This window comes from Nomascus leucogenys, chromosome 1a, assembly GCF_006542625.1.
Source record: "Nomascus leucogenys isolate Asia chromosome 1a, Asia_NLE_v1, whole genome shotgun sequence".
NCBI lineage: Eukaryota > Metazoa > Chordata > Mammalia > Primates > Hylobatidae > Nomascus > Nomascus leucogenys.
In genome coordinates this window covers 75304713-75317893 of record NC_044381.1, presented here as the reverse complement: position 1 = coordinate 75317893, position 13181 = coordinate 75304713, and the positions used below count along the sequence as shown (strand labels likewise).

The window sequence follows — 13181 nt, the reverse complement described above, 5'->3', positions numbered from 1 at the left end:
TGAAGAAACAGAGTACTGTTAAAGATGAACTATATAGGTGAATATAAAAGCCAGTATATGTATTTTTGTTCATATCTCTTTTCTTTTCCTATCTGATTTAAAAGAGCTGCATCAAGTAATAATTATCAGACTACACAGATGAGCTTATAATGTATTAAGATGTAATTTGTATGATAATAATAGAAGAAAAGGGGAGGGAACAAGGCTTTACTGGAGCAAAGTTTCTGAATAATATTGAAATTAAATCACTATTAATCCAAATTAGATTACTTTAAATTAATATGTTAATTGTAATTCCTAGAGTGACCACTAAGAAAATAACTCAATAATAGTAGAGAAAATGACAAAAGAATTAAAATGGTACAACTAGAAAATGTCTAATACAAAAGAAGGCACTAAGGGAGGAACAGTGAACTAAAAGACCTAAGGCATATAGAAAGCAACATGGTAGACATAAATCCTACCTTATCAGTAATTACATTAAATGTAAATAGACTATAATTTACAATATCTCCACATAAAATTACTCAACATATGGCTCCTCTAGTTCTTATTACTGTAGTTTTCAAGATGTTGAAGATAAATATAATTATCATGGCCCAGACTTGATTTTTTAAAAACTTTTTATTATGTAAAATTTCAAACATACACAAAAATAGAGAAAATACTAAAATGAACCTCATACACCCAATATTTAACTACAACAATCATTAACTTTTGGCTAGCCTCATTTTATCTATACTCTCAACCTACTTGCCCCTACCCTATCTTGGATTATTTTTGAAACAAATCCTAGATATCATTTAATCAGAAATGAATAATCCATACATTAGAAATTAATAATCTGCATTTTGAAAAAATGAGATATTCATTTCATAGCTATATTACAGAAAGGGGGAAGATATATTAGCATCAAAAATAGTAACTACATCTAAGATAAATTTAAGAAGCAATGCTATAATTGATTAAAAGTCCCAAAGAAATTTGAAAAATCTGAACAAAGCTCTTTTCAATCTAGTTTTCATTCCAACCTCTTGTTTTTACCTGTTTGTTTTCTCAGGAGTCCATCCTATTTTTGACCTAGTTAGTGAAGTGGTGTTTGATGATTCACTTTTTCTTGTCAAAGAATCATTATTATTCAAAATTTGTTCCAATAGTCTTACATTTCCTGAAATAGAAGAGATATAGTATCATTTTCCAAATACCAATTCATTTCTCTTGTATATAATATCTCATATATTTGTATTCTGGCCTAAGTTAGCTTCTTATGATGATTATCTACTCAATTTATAGCCTACAAGCCGGGCGCAGTGGTTCACGCCTGTAATCCCAGCACACTGGGCGGCTGAGGTGGTGGGTGGATCATCTGAGGTTGGGAGTTCGAGACCAGCCTGACCAACATGGAGAAACCCCGTCTCTACTAAAAATAGAAAAAATTAGCTGGGTATGGTGGTGCATGCCTGTAATCTGAGCTACTTGGGAGGCGAGGCAGGAGAATTGCTTGAACCTGGGACACGGAAGTCGCAATGACCCTAGATCCCGCCATCGCACTCCAGCCTGGGCGACAAGAGCAAAACTCCATTTCAAAAAAAAAAAAAAAAAAAATTTATAGCCCACAATGTAGCCTACAATTTAGGCCATAAATACACTCATCAAATAAAACTAAATATTTATACCTCATAAAAACTATACCACAACCAGACGCAATGGCTCATGCCTGCAATCCCAGCACTCTGGGAGGCCAAGGCAGCAGGACTGCTTGAGGCCAGGAGTTTGAGACCAGCCTGGGCAACAAAGCAAGACCCTTACGTCTACAAAAAAATACATAAACAATTAAGTAAAAGTTTGAATTCATAGAAAAACCCCTAAATTTATTTCCACCACAGAAAAAAGGAATTTGACAAGTGTCATCATCACGAAGTCCAGTAAAATAGATGACTTTTATAATTTAGTAAAGAAGAGATTTATCTATTTCTTCAAAGTACCAATAAGTGGATCTATCCTTTAGCCTTGTTTGTATGTAGTAAGACTACATAATAATTTTTGGTGTGAGGTTGCCTTCTTTATTAAAGATTTTATTATCTTGTGACTTTCTTAAAATTCTTTAAATGTGTCTAAGATGGCCGGGTACGGTGGCGCACGCTTGTAATCCCAGCACTCTGGGAGGCCGAGGCGGGCGGATCACGAGGTCAGGAGATCGAGACCACGGTGAAACCCCGTCTCTACTAAAAATACAAAAAAATTAGCCAGGAGTGGTGGCGGGCGCCTGTAGTCCCAGCTACTCGGAGAGGCTGAGGCAGGAGAATAGCGTGAACCCGGGAGGCGGAGCTTGCAGTGAACCGAGATTGCGCCACTGCACTCCAGCCTGGGCGACAGAGCAAGACTCTGTCTCAAAAAAAAAAAAAAAAAAAAAAAGTGTCTAAGATAAGACTTGCATGCATTTAAATGATTCCAAGAATAAAAGTGTTTCGTTTAATATTTTACTTTTGTTAGAAGGGGTACATTTTAAGACTCTGTAATATACTATTTTTCTTTTAATTTTTTTTAATTTCCATAGATTTTTGGGGAACAGGTGGTATTTGGTTACATGAGCAAGTTTTTTACTGGTGATTTGTGCGATTTTGGTGCACCCATCATCCGAGCAGTATACACTGAACCCAATTTGTAGTCTTTTATCCCTCACCCCCTTCCCACCCTTTCCCCACAAGTCCCCAAAGTCCATTATGTCATCCTTATGGCTTTGCATTATCATAGCTTAGCTCCCATTTATGAGTGAGAACATATGATATTTGGTTAATACATATCCCTTATAAAAGTTCTTGTCCTGTGTTAAAAAAGTTCATATAAGGCCGGGCGCAGTAGCTCACGCCTGTAATCACAGCACTTTGGGAGGCCAAGGCGAGTGGATCATGAGGTCAGGAGATCGAGACCATCCTGGCTAACACAGTGAAACCCCATCTGTACTAAAAATACAAAAAATTAGCCAGGCATGATGGTGGGTGCCTGTAGTCCCAGCTACTCAGGAGGCTGAGGCAGGAGAATCGCTTGAACCTAGGAGGAGGAGTTTGCAGTGAGCTGATATGGCGCCACTGCACTCCAGCCTGGGTGACAGAGCAAGACTTCGTCTCAAAAAAAGTTCATATATTAGCACTTTTTCCAAGTGAACATGGTGATGAATGTGAAGTTTCTCTACGTTTTATTATTGAAATTCACACCTAAAAACAATATGAGGAAGCATGCTCTAAAAATGATCAGCCTTACCTTCAGCAAAGCATTGTTTTTTATTTATTAATAACAAAACTTGGCCAGGCACAGTGGCTCACATCTGTAATCCCAGCACTTTAGGAGGCTGAGGCAGGCAGATTGCTCGAGCCCAGCAGTTTGTGACCAGCCTGAGAAACATAGCGAAACCCCATCTATATGAAAAATACAAAAATTAGCCTGGTGTGGTGGCATGCACCTGTAGCCCCAGCTACTCAGGAGGCTGAAGTGGGCAGATCTACTGAGCCTGGGGAGGTAGAGGCTGTAGTGAGCCATGATCACGCCATTGTACTCCAGTCTGGGTGACAGAGTGAGACTTTGTCTCACAAAAAATAAATAAAAATTAACAAAACTTATCGAGACCATCCTGGCTAACACGGTGAAACCCTGTCTCTACTAAAAATACAAAAAATTTAGCCAGGTATGGTGGTGGGTGCCCATAGTCCCAGCTAATTGGGAGGCTGAGGCAGGAGAATGGAGTGAACCCGGGAGGCGGAGCTTGCAGTGAGCCGAGATCACGCCACTGCACTCCAGCCTGGGCAACAGAGCAAGACTCCGTCTCAAAAAAAAAAAAAAAAAAAAAAAAAAAGTTAACAAAACTTGTTCATTAAAGGTTTAAGTAATAATAACCTGTAAGAGATAAAATAATTATAAATGTATACCTCCAACCCCTTTTACGAAGAATTTAAAGAAGCTTGATTTTCCCAGCAAGTGTCATTTAAAGTAAAATATTACAAATAGAGATCCCACTTCAGTTACTACTAGGCACAGAAAATCTCATGACAATTTCCTAATTTGGGATAGGTCTAGTAAAAGTCTCTATTACCTCTGTGACATGACACTTCCATATTTTCTTTTTCTTCCAAAAGATTTTCCCTCTTTGATAGTTCATCATCCCTTGAAACAGGTACAGGAGCAAATCTGCGAGGTGCTGGTGTCTCCAAAGGAGATTTCTGTTTATCAAAACTCGTATCTTCAACTTCTTTTAAAGGTGCTTTAACAGAAAATTTTTTTTTAAATTAGCTTGCTTTTAAAAAGCTTTAAAAACTATAGCATATTACTCTTCCCTATACTTTAAAAATAAATTCAAAATTATAAATGATAAATTATTATGTGTAGAGAAATAACTTCACCCCATTAAAAATCAAAAGAAATGAAGACTACAAACATTTTACACTTACATCTAGTAAATACGAATCTATATGATAATATTCAGAACTATTGAAGCTGTGGTGAAACTGGCAGGGCCAGATACTTTTCATGGCAGTGAAAACTGATAAACCATCTGGCAATAAGTATACGAAGAATTAAAGTTTTATATACGTTAACCTAGTAATCTTACTCTTATGAAATTATTCTAAAGAAATAACATAAAAGAAAGAAAATGCGCTTTAAATATGATGTTTATTACAGTATTATTTATGAAGATGAAAACCTAAAAACTGCCTGAGTATCCGAAACAGGATAATGGTCAAGTAGATTGTAAAATAGTTATTCAATAGGCCACCATTTAGTCATTACAAGTTAAAATTATGAAGACAACTATATAAAATATGGCAAATCTTTTTATGTGCTAGTAAAAAAGCTGTATAAAATGCTACAATTACAAATATGTAAACATGATATTTGCCCAAGAAAAAGCACAGAAAAGGGTGCAGCAAATCAACATGGCACGTGGATACATATGTAACAAACCTGCACATTGTGCACATGTACCCTAAAACCTAAAGTATAATAATAAAAAATAAAAAAGAAAAAAAAGAAAAAGCATAGAAAAATTAAAAGTTTAATTTACTGAATTTTTAATTTACTCATTTTTTTCTTTTGTTACTGTAACTTATATATACAAAGAAACAAATTCAATTTACAATCAATAAAATGGACACCTTTTTCATGAAAACTCAAGTTTAAGAAAAACAAAATTATAAGCAAGAAATTCTCTGGAATTGAGTTATGAAAAAAGCGTCCCCTGCTATAGAAGGCACTCAGCTGGGTCATACTGAAACCTGAGTTCTGGCCCTAGCTCTGACATCCTCCCTCCCAAGTCAGGTAACCTTGAGCAGGCAAGTCACACCGTTCTGTGCTTCACTGTCCTCTCTTCATAACTTAAAAATGGACTCATATTACTTCACAACAGTTCTTGGTTGTTGTTGTTGTTTGTTTTTTTGTTTTTGAAACAGGGTCTTGCTCTGTCACCCAGGCTTGAGTACAGTTGCATGATCACAGCTCACTGAAGCCTCTACCTCCTGGGCTCAGGCAATCCTCCAACCTCAGCCTCCAAAGTAACTGAGACTACAGGCATGTGCCACCACACCTGGCTAATTTTTTTATTTTTATTTTTAGAGACAGGATCTCACTATATGTCCCAGGTTGGTCTCGAATTCCTGGACTCAAGTGATCCTCTCACCTTGGCGTCTCAAAGTGCTGGGCACAACAGTTTTGTAAGGACCACTCATTTGTTGCAAAATGTAAAGCACCTTATAAGCATGAGCAATCTTTAATGACTGTAATACAACACTGGTCTAACAAATCAAGTGTTGAAAATATTGTACTACATAGATCTGTACATCATTAAAGGGATAGTCGCTCGATTTTCTTTAGTTCATTATTCAAATATCAATAACTTAGAAAAACATTTATTCATTTATTTCAAATACTCAAGTTTTAACAAGTAAGCCATGTATTCCTTTGTTATTATAGAGTTTTAAAATTCAATCAAGATAAGCAGACTTGCATTACTAATTCTGAAAATATTTAGAAATGGTTTAAAAATGTACTCAGGTAGTTGCTCTGACAGAATCAAGAAAGAGCAAATATGCAGTTTGTCAGAGAACAGGAGAATTGATTTATTTACAAGCATTTTTGTAGTAAATAAGTAAATTTTTTCTAAATTTATAAGTGCTTCTGATAATTTATGAGGATTATTAATTAAAACCACAGATAAGAACATAATCCATAATTTTAAAAAATTTCAAAATAACCTAAAAATTACTTGACGTAAAAAAAAGAACTCATTTTATCTAAGACAAGGTAGCCTGAGAAAGAAAATTTTAGAAAAAGAACATTTAAAAAAAAATTGTTTTATAAAACAAAAACTCCTACTGCTCAGGAAATATGTTTTCAGCTTATGTAGCACAAAGAAAATTCATAGCTGACATTTTTAATTCATAGAGAACTACATATTTTTACCTTGTTTGGAAGCAAATGTGTTATATAAAGATGGATTACAGCTACCAAGATTAGGGTGTTCTGGTTTTACAGAATACTTTTCCACTGCTCTGGAGGAGGGCATACTAACAGGCTGAAAACTACTAGTCTTGAGTGCAGCACTAATAAAATGAGTCTAGAAGAAATAAGATTATTTTATTATTTTCAAATATCATTTGAAAGAGTTAGATGATAAAACACATTGAAATATTAGAGGAGTAAACATAATTTACTGCATTTAACAGTGAAAAATATATATTACATTGCAACTATCCACTGTGGTAGCAGCAGTAATGCCATTGGAAAGATGTAGAAGCACAAAGATCTGACTAAGTCTGACTCTGCTGTGTGACCTTAATTATTTTCCTTAACCATTCTAAACCTCAGTGCCGTCCTTTCTACCACAGACATGGCTCAGGGGCCATTGCAGCCGGCTAAGAGAAGACCAGGAAGGAGAGGCCCTCGCCCTAAACCTCTACTTGAATCAGAGAATTTTAAACCAAAACATCCCATCTTTTATATCCTAAATGGTAGGATTTTGTTTGAGGTCAAGGTTTGAAAATCATTGATAGTGAGTACTCAAATAAATATCCATGCTTAGCAGCAGCAATAATATATGCATTTGTATATAAATGGAAACTAAAGTGACAACATAGTTTTCAGCACTATTTATTAAAATACCTGAAATGGGGCCAGGTGCAGTGGCTCACGCCTGTAATCCCAGCACTTTGGGAGGCCAAGGCAAGGGGATCACCTGAGGTCAGGAGTTCGAGGCCAGTCTGGCCAACATGGTGAAACCCCGTCTCTCCTAAAAATACAAAAATTAGCTGGGTGTGGTGGTGGGAGCCTGTAATCCCAGCTACTCAGGAGGCTGAGGCAGGAGAATCAATTGAACCTGGGACATGGAGGTGGCAGTGAGCCGAAATGGTGCCACTACACTCCAGCCTGGGTGACAGAGCGGGACTCTATCTCAAAAATAAAATAAAATAAAATAAAATAAAATATCTGAAATGAGCAAGTATCTTAACTAGTAAAACTGGTTTCAAAAAAGAGGGTTTTATTGTTTTAATTTTTGTGGGTACATAGTAGGTGTATATATTTATGGAGCACATGAAATACTTTGATACAGGCATGATACAGTAATAATCAAAATAGAGTTTTATGCCAGGCCAAGAAAAACCTAAAAAAATTTATAGTTTTACAGAATTTCTAAAAGTGTGTTGAGATCCCTCTACATAAAACAGATGAAACAGACTCAACTAATTTCATTTCATTAAGCATTTACTGAACAACTAATATACCTAGTATGTAACCAAAACTTCAACTCTCTCTGTAATTATAAGCTTTATAAGTAAGACATCTAAATTAGCACAGATTCCATTCTTCCAAAATTAGAAAGTCATTAAGTTACAGATTTAGTTATGGAAGGATGGATGATGGCAGGTAAGTACTTAGGACTAAATAGGAGCCTCTCCTTAAGGAATCAATGTGCTTTTCAAATGTGTCATCTCATTTTATCCTGAACAACAGAAAATATTTTCTAGGTAAAGAAATTGAGGCTTAAAGAAGTAAAGTTATCTACAAACTAATAGTTTATAGACTCATTCCTGGTCTCTCACTAGATAATTTGCTGCATACTCAATTTTAGTCATGCAGGGAGTACTTACTAAACTTTACTTGGTATGCATATAATCATTCCAATAAAATATTATCTTCGACCACATGAAAAGCTCAAGATAAACCCTGTTAAGTCTTGAAAATTATAGCAAATTAATGTCTACTTTATGATGATATATTAAGTATAAAAACTTATTTTAGTACATTCTTCTGAATTTTTGTCTTAACAAAAAAATATAATTTAGAAAGTCATTAAGTTATAGATATATATATATATATATTTGTTGTTGTTGTTGTTGTCAAGATAGAGTCTTGCTCTGTCACCCAGGCTGGAGTACAGTGGCCCAATCTCAGCTCACTGCAACCTCCGCCTTCCAGATTCAAGTGACTTCCCTGCCTCAGCCTCCTGAGTAGCTGGGACTACAGGCATGTGCCATCATGCCCAGCTAATTTTTTGTATTTTTGGTAGAGACGAGGTTTCACCATGTTGGCCAGGCTGGTCTTGAACTCCTGACCTCAAGTGATCCACCCACCTCGGCCTCCCAAAGTGCTGGGATTATAGGGATGAGCCACCGTGCCCGGCCTGAATGTTATATTTTAATTTTTTTAAGTTTTTAAATGCACAGTAGGCCAGGCGCGGTGACTCACACCTGTAATCCCAGCACTTTGGGAGGCCAAGGCAGGCGGATCACCTGAAGTCAGGAGTTTGAGACCAACCTGGCCAACATGGTGAAACCCCATCTCTACTAAAAATATAAAAAGTTAGCTGGGCATGGTGGCGGGCGTCTGTAATCCCAGCTACTCGGGAGGCTGAGGCAGGAGAATCGCTTGAACCTGGGAGGCGGAGGCTGCAGTGAACTGAGATCGTGCCACTGCACTCCAGCTTGGGCGATAAGAGCGAAACTCCATCTCAAAAAAATAAATAAATTTCATATTAATTAGAAAAAAAGGAAATTAAAACCAACACATTTACAATGCTGATCATTCCCTCACTCACTCAAAAAAAAAAAAAAAAAAAAAAAGTTTACTGAGTGCTAAGTAGTGTTCTAGGAGTTAGAAATTCCAAAATAGGCCAAGCACGGTGGCTCATGTCTGTAATTCCAGCACTTTGGGAGGCCAAGATGGGTGGATCACCTGAGGCCATGAGTTCGAGACTGGTCTGGCCAACATGGTAGAAACCTGTCTCTACTGAAAATACAAAAATTAGCTGGGCGTGGTGGCGCAGGCCGGCAATCCCAGCTACTCAGGTAGCTGAAGCATAAAAATCACTTGAACCTGGGAGGTGGAGGTTGCAGTGAGCCAAAAACACACCACTGCACTCCAGCCTGGGCAACAGAGTTAGACTCCGTCTCAAAAAAAAAAAAAGAAAAAGAAAGAAAAAGAAATTCCAAAATAAATAAGAAAGTATGCTATCAGCTCCTTGTGGGGATCACGCTTTTTATAATAGCCCAGTGCCTTATTCTCAAAAGGCACTAAAAATGTTCATTAATTAATTAAATGCAAAAGCAAACATGTACACCAGGTAGTTCTTATCCAAGGGTGTGCATCAGAATCATTATGAAGCTTTCAATGATTGCCAGGCACTACCTCAGAATCGCTGGCTCAAAATCTCTGAAAGGCCTAAGCATGTGTGTTTGTGTATGTGTATATGTGTGTGTGTGTGTGTGTATGTGTGTGTGTATATATAATTTTTTTTTTTGAGATAGGGTCTCACTCGGTCATCTAGGATGAAGTGCAGTTGTATTATCATAGTTCACTGTAATCTCAAACTCCTGGACTCAAGGTCTCCTGCAGTCTCAGCCTCTCAAGTGTCTGGGACTATAGGCACATGCCACCATGCCAGGCTAATTTTTTTTTTTTTTTTTTCTAAGAGATGAGGTCGTGCTACATCAACCAGGCTGATCTTGAACTCTCGGCCTCTAGCAATCCTCTTAGCTTGGCCTGCCAAGCACAAATATTTTTATAAAGCTGTTCAAGTAATTCTAGTACACATTCCCAGACTGAAAACTGCTGATGCAAACCAATAGTTACAATGTGATATAAGCACTTAAAAATGTGGCTAGGCATGGCAGCTCACACATGTACCTCTAGCACTTTAGGAGGCCGAGGAAGGCAATCACTTGAGGTCAGGAGTTAGAGACCAGCCTGACCAACATGGTGAATCCCCACCTCTACTAAAAATACAAAAATTAGCTGAGCGTGGTGGTGTGCACCTGTAATCCAACTACATGGGAGGCTGAGACAGGAAAATCTCTTGAACCCAGGAGCTGGAGGTTGTAGTGAGTGGAGATTCCACTACTGTACTTCAGCCTGGGCAACCATAGCAAGACTCCATCTCAAAAAATAAATAATAAAAATGATATGAACAAAAACAGTGTAAAAGGAGGAAAAGCCAACTAGAGGGAGAGGTCTCACACAACTAGTGACATTTGAGGTATAACATTCAGTTACCCACATTACAGGAGAAGAAAGATAAGCAAATCATGATTTCAGAACTAAAACTGTTACAATCTGATGAGCTACTGCAATTATCAATGAATATTAGCTGAGAGATCCAAGTGATAAAAGATTACGGAATCTGTACTGGCTTTATTACACATACCTGCATATCTATTTGTTGTTGTTGTAATTTTTCAAGATGCCTTATGTGCTGCTCCATAAACACATTCATTTGCTTTTCGTGATCATGACAATGTAGTTTCTCTTGTTTCCTCTGAATGCTTGTTTGCTGCTCTGTAACACGTTGTAGGTGTTTATCAGTCTCCTGTAATTTACTAAGTAATTCTGTAACAGAATTGACTTTTGCTTCCAAATCACTCTGCACCTAAAACAATAAAAATATTTTTAAAAATTCACATTATAGGATACCAAAAATATGTCTAATTACTAGAAATGTTATTTAAATCAATTGGCATTGATAAGTGATCAAATTTGAGCCTTTACCCACTAAATGTCTAATGATCTAATGCCTTTATTTTTAGAGTCACAGAAATGAAAGGCAGAAGATAGCTATCCTTAGGTAAATGTTTCCTCTCAAACAAAAGAAAAAAAAATTGGCCAGGCGCGGTGGCTCACACCTGTAATCCCAGCACTTTGGGAGGCCAAGGCAGGCAGATAACGAGGTCAGGAAATCAAGACCATCCTGACCAACATGGTGAAACACCCATCTCTACTAAAATACAAAAAATTAGCCAGGCATAGTGGCACGTGGCCTGTAGTCCCAGCTACTCGGGAGGCTGAGGCAGAGGAATCACTTGAACCTGGGAGGTGGAGGTTGCAGTGAGCTGAGATCACGCCACTGCACTTCAGCCTGGGCGACAGAGTGAGACTCCGTCTAAAACAAATCTGCCACAAATAATTTTATGATACCTAAAACAAGGTACTTAAATGGAAATTAAAAAGAAAAAAATAGCAAAGCAAAGTAGCTTTTGATATTTTACTAACATAAGGCTGAGTTAGGTCAGCAGCCTTGAGTTCTAGTTTTGGCTCTGTCACTTACTCGTTCCAGACTCATAGGCCTACTCTGACCTGCTTCTCTGCTTCCCCATTTACAAAGTGACAGCTAAGGCATAGATTATCTCTAAGGTTCCTAAGGTTCCTCTAGCACTCAAATAAGAATAACTGATTATCCAGGTTGCCAGGATCAAGGTGTTTCCCAGGATGTAGGACTCTCAGTGCTAAAACTGGGAAAGTTCTAAATTCGCCAGGGCCATCACAGTATTAGAGGGTAATTTTCACAATTCCTGAGAAGTAACACACAACCACAAATGGGAAAATTCTTTCAAATTGAGAGCAACTACAATTTTCCTAGTCTATAACTGGACACAACCATTTATAGAATCAGTTCTTAATAAGTACTTCTATATTTCACAAAGTAGTTATGAATATCTGGGAAGAAAAATATACCTTTATCAATGGAGCTGCGGTTGCAATGGCAGCAGCAGTTGCTGCAGCCACGGTTGTAGCTGAATTAATTCCACTGGGTGAAATTCTAGTCTCCTGAGTAACAGCATCCTTCTCTATGCCTGCATCTTCTAACAGATGTACCTTTACTTCCTTAAAAACAGGCATGCTTTGAGCTCTATAAATAAAAAAGCAATAAAAATGTATTCAGTAAACTACATTGAACCATTTCAAGAAATACTTAACAAATGGTAATCTGCTGAAGGTGGTTTTGATTTTTTTTAATTAAATCACCTATCAAACAAGGTCATCTGGTTAACAAAATTTATCAAGGTACAGGTCAGTAAGGGCTAAAGAAATAAGAAGATAATTCCTTAAAGGTAGCAATATTATTTTGGAAAATAAGAATTAAACATATGAAAAAGGTATAGCACAATTATAAAGATACATTTTCAAGAAGTACAAATTTAAAACACTCACAAGGTGGCACGGTGTGATTACGCCTGTAATTACATGCGTAATCCCACTTTGGAAGGCCGAGGCGGGTGGATCACCAGGTCAGGAGTTAGAGGCCAGCCTGGCTAACATGGTGAAACCCCATCTCTACTAAAAATACAAAAATTACCCAGGCGTGGCGGCATGTGCCTGTAGTCCTAGCCACTCAGGAGACTGAGGCAGGAGAACTGCTTGAACCGGGGAGCTGAAGGTTGCAGTGAGCCAGTATTGCACCACTGCGCTCCAGCCTGAGTGACACAGCGAGACTCCATCTCCAAAAAAAAACTACTCAGAAAAAGCTCCAAGAATTAAAGTACCAAGCTTTACTCCTAAAGGCAGACAACCCAAGAAACACTATTGTTTTCTTTTTTCTTTTATTATTTTTTTAAAGACTAGTCAAGTACAGTAGTGAGAAGGGGAGAAAAAGTGGAGTAAATTTGGTCTGGGCCGGGTGTGGTGGCCTACAATTTTAGCACTTTGGGAGGCCAAGGCAGGTGGATCGCCGGAGCTCAGGAGTTTGAGACTAGCCTAGACAACATGGTGAAACCCCATCTCTACTATAATACAAAAAATTCGCTGGGCATGGTGGTCCATGCCTGTAATCCCAGCTACTCAGGAGGCTGAGGCAGCAGAATCACTTGAATCCGGCAGCGGAGGTTGCAGTGAGCCTAGATGGCACCGCTGCACTCTAGCATGGG

General features: G+C 37.7%; 1 protein-coding gene across 7 annotated transcripts in view; it reads right to left on the bottom strand.

The window, feature by feature from the left end:
* Positions 1–13181, bottom strand: part of KIAA0586 (KIAA0586 ortholog) — a 122194-nt gene that overhangs the window by 94611 nt on the left and 14402 nt on the right. For all 7 annotated transcript variants that reach the window (XR_004029700.1, XM_030811311.1, XM_030811318.1 and 4 more), the window contains exons 5-9: positions 11992–12166; positions 10688–10909; positions 6451–6604; positions 4088–4255; positions 1045–1168 (exon numbers count right to left, since the gene is read on the bottom strand). Coding sequence is in view for 6 of the 7 variants with exons in the window: in XM_030811311.1 (XP_030667171.1) it covers positions 1045–1168; positions 4088–4255; positions 6451–6604; positions 10688–10909; positions 11992–12166 (843 nt within the window). In the remaining variant the exon portion in view is untranslated. The remainder of the gene's footprint in view (positions 1–1044; positions 1169–4087; positions 4256–6450; positions 6605–10687; positions 10910–11991; positions 12167–13181) is intronic.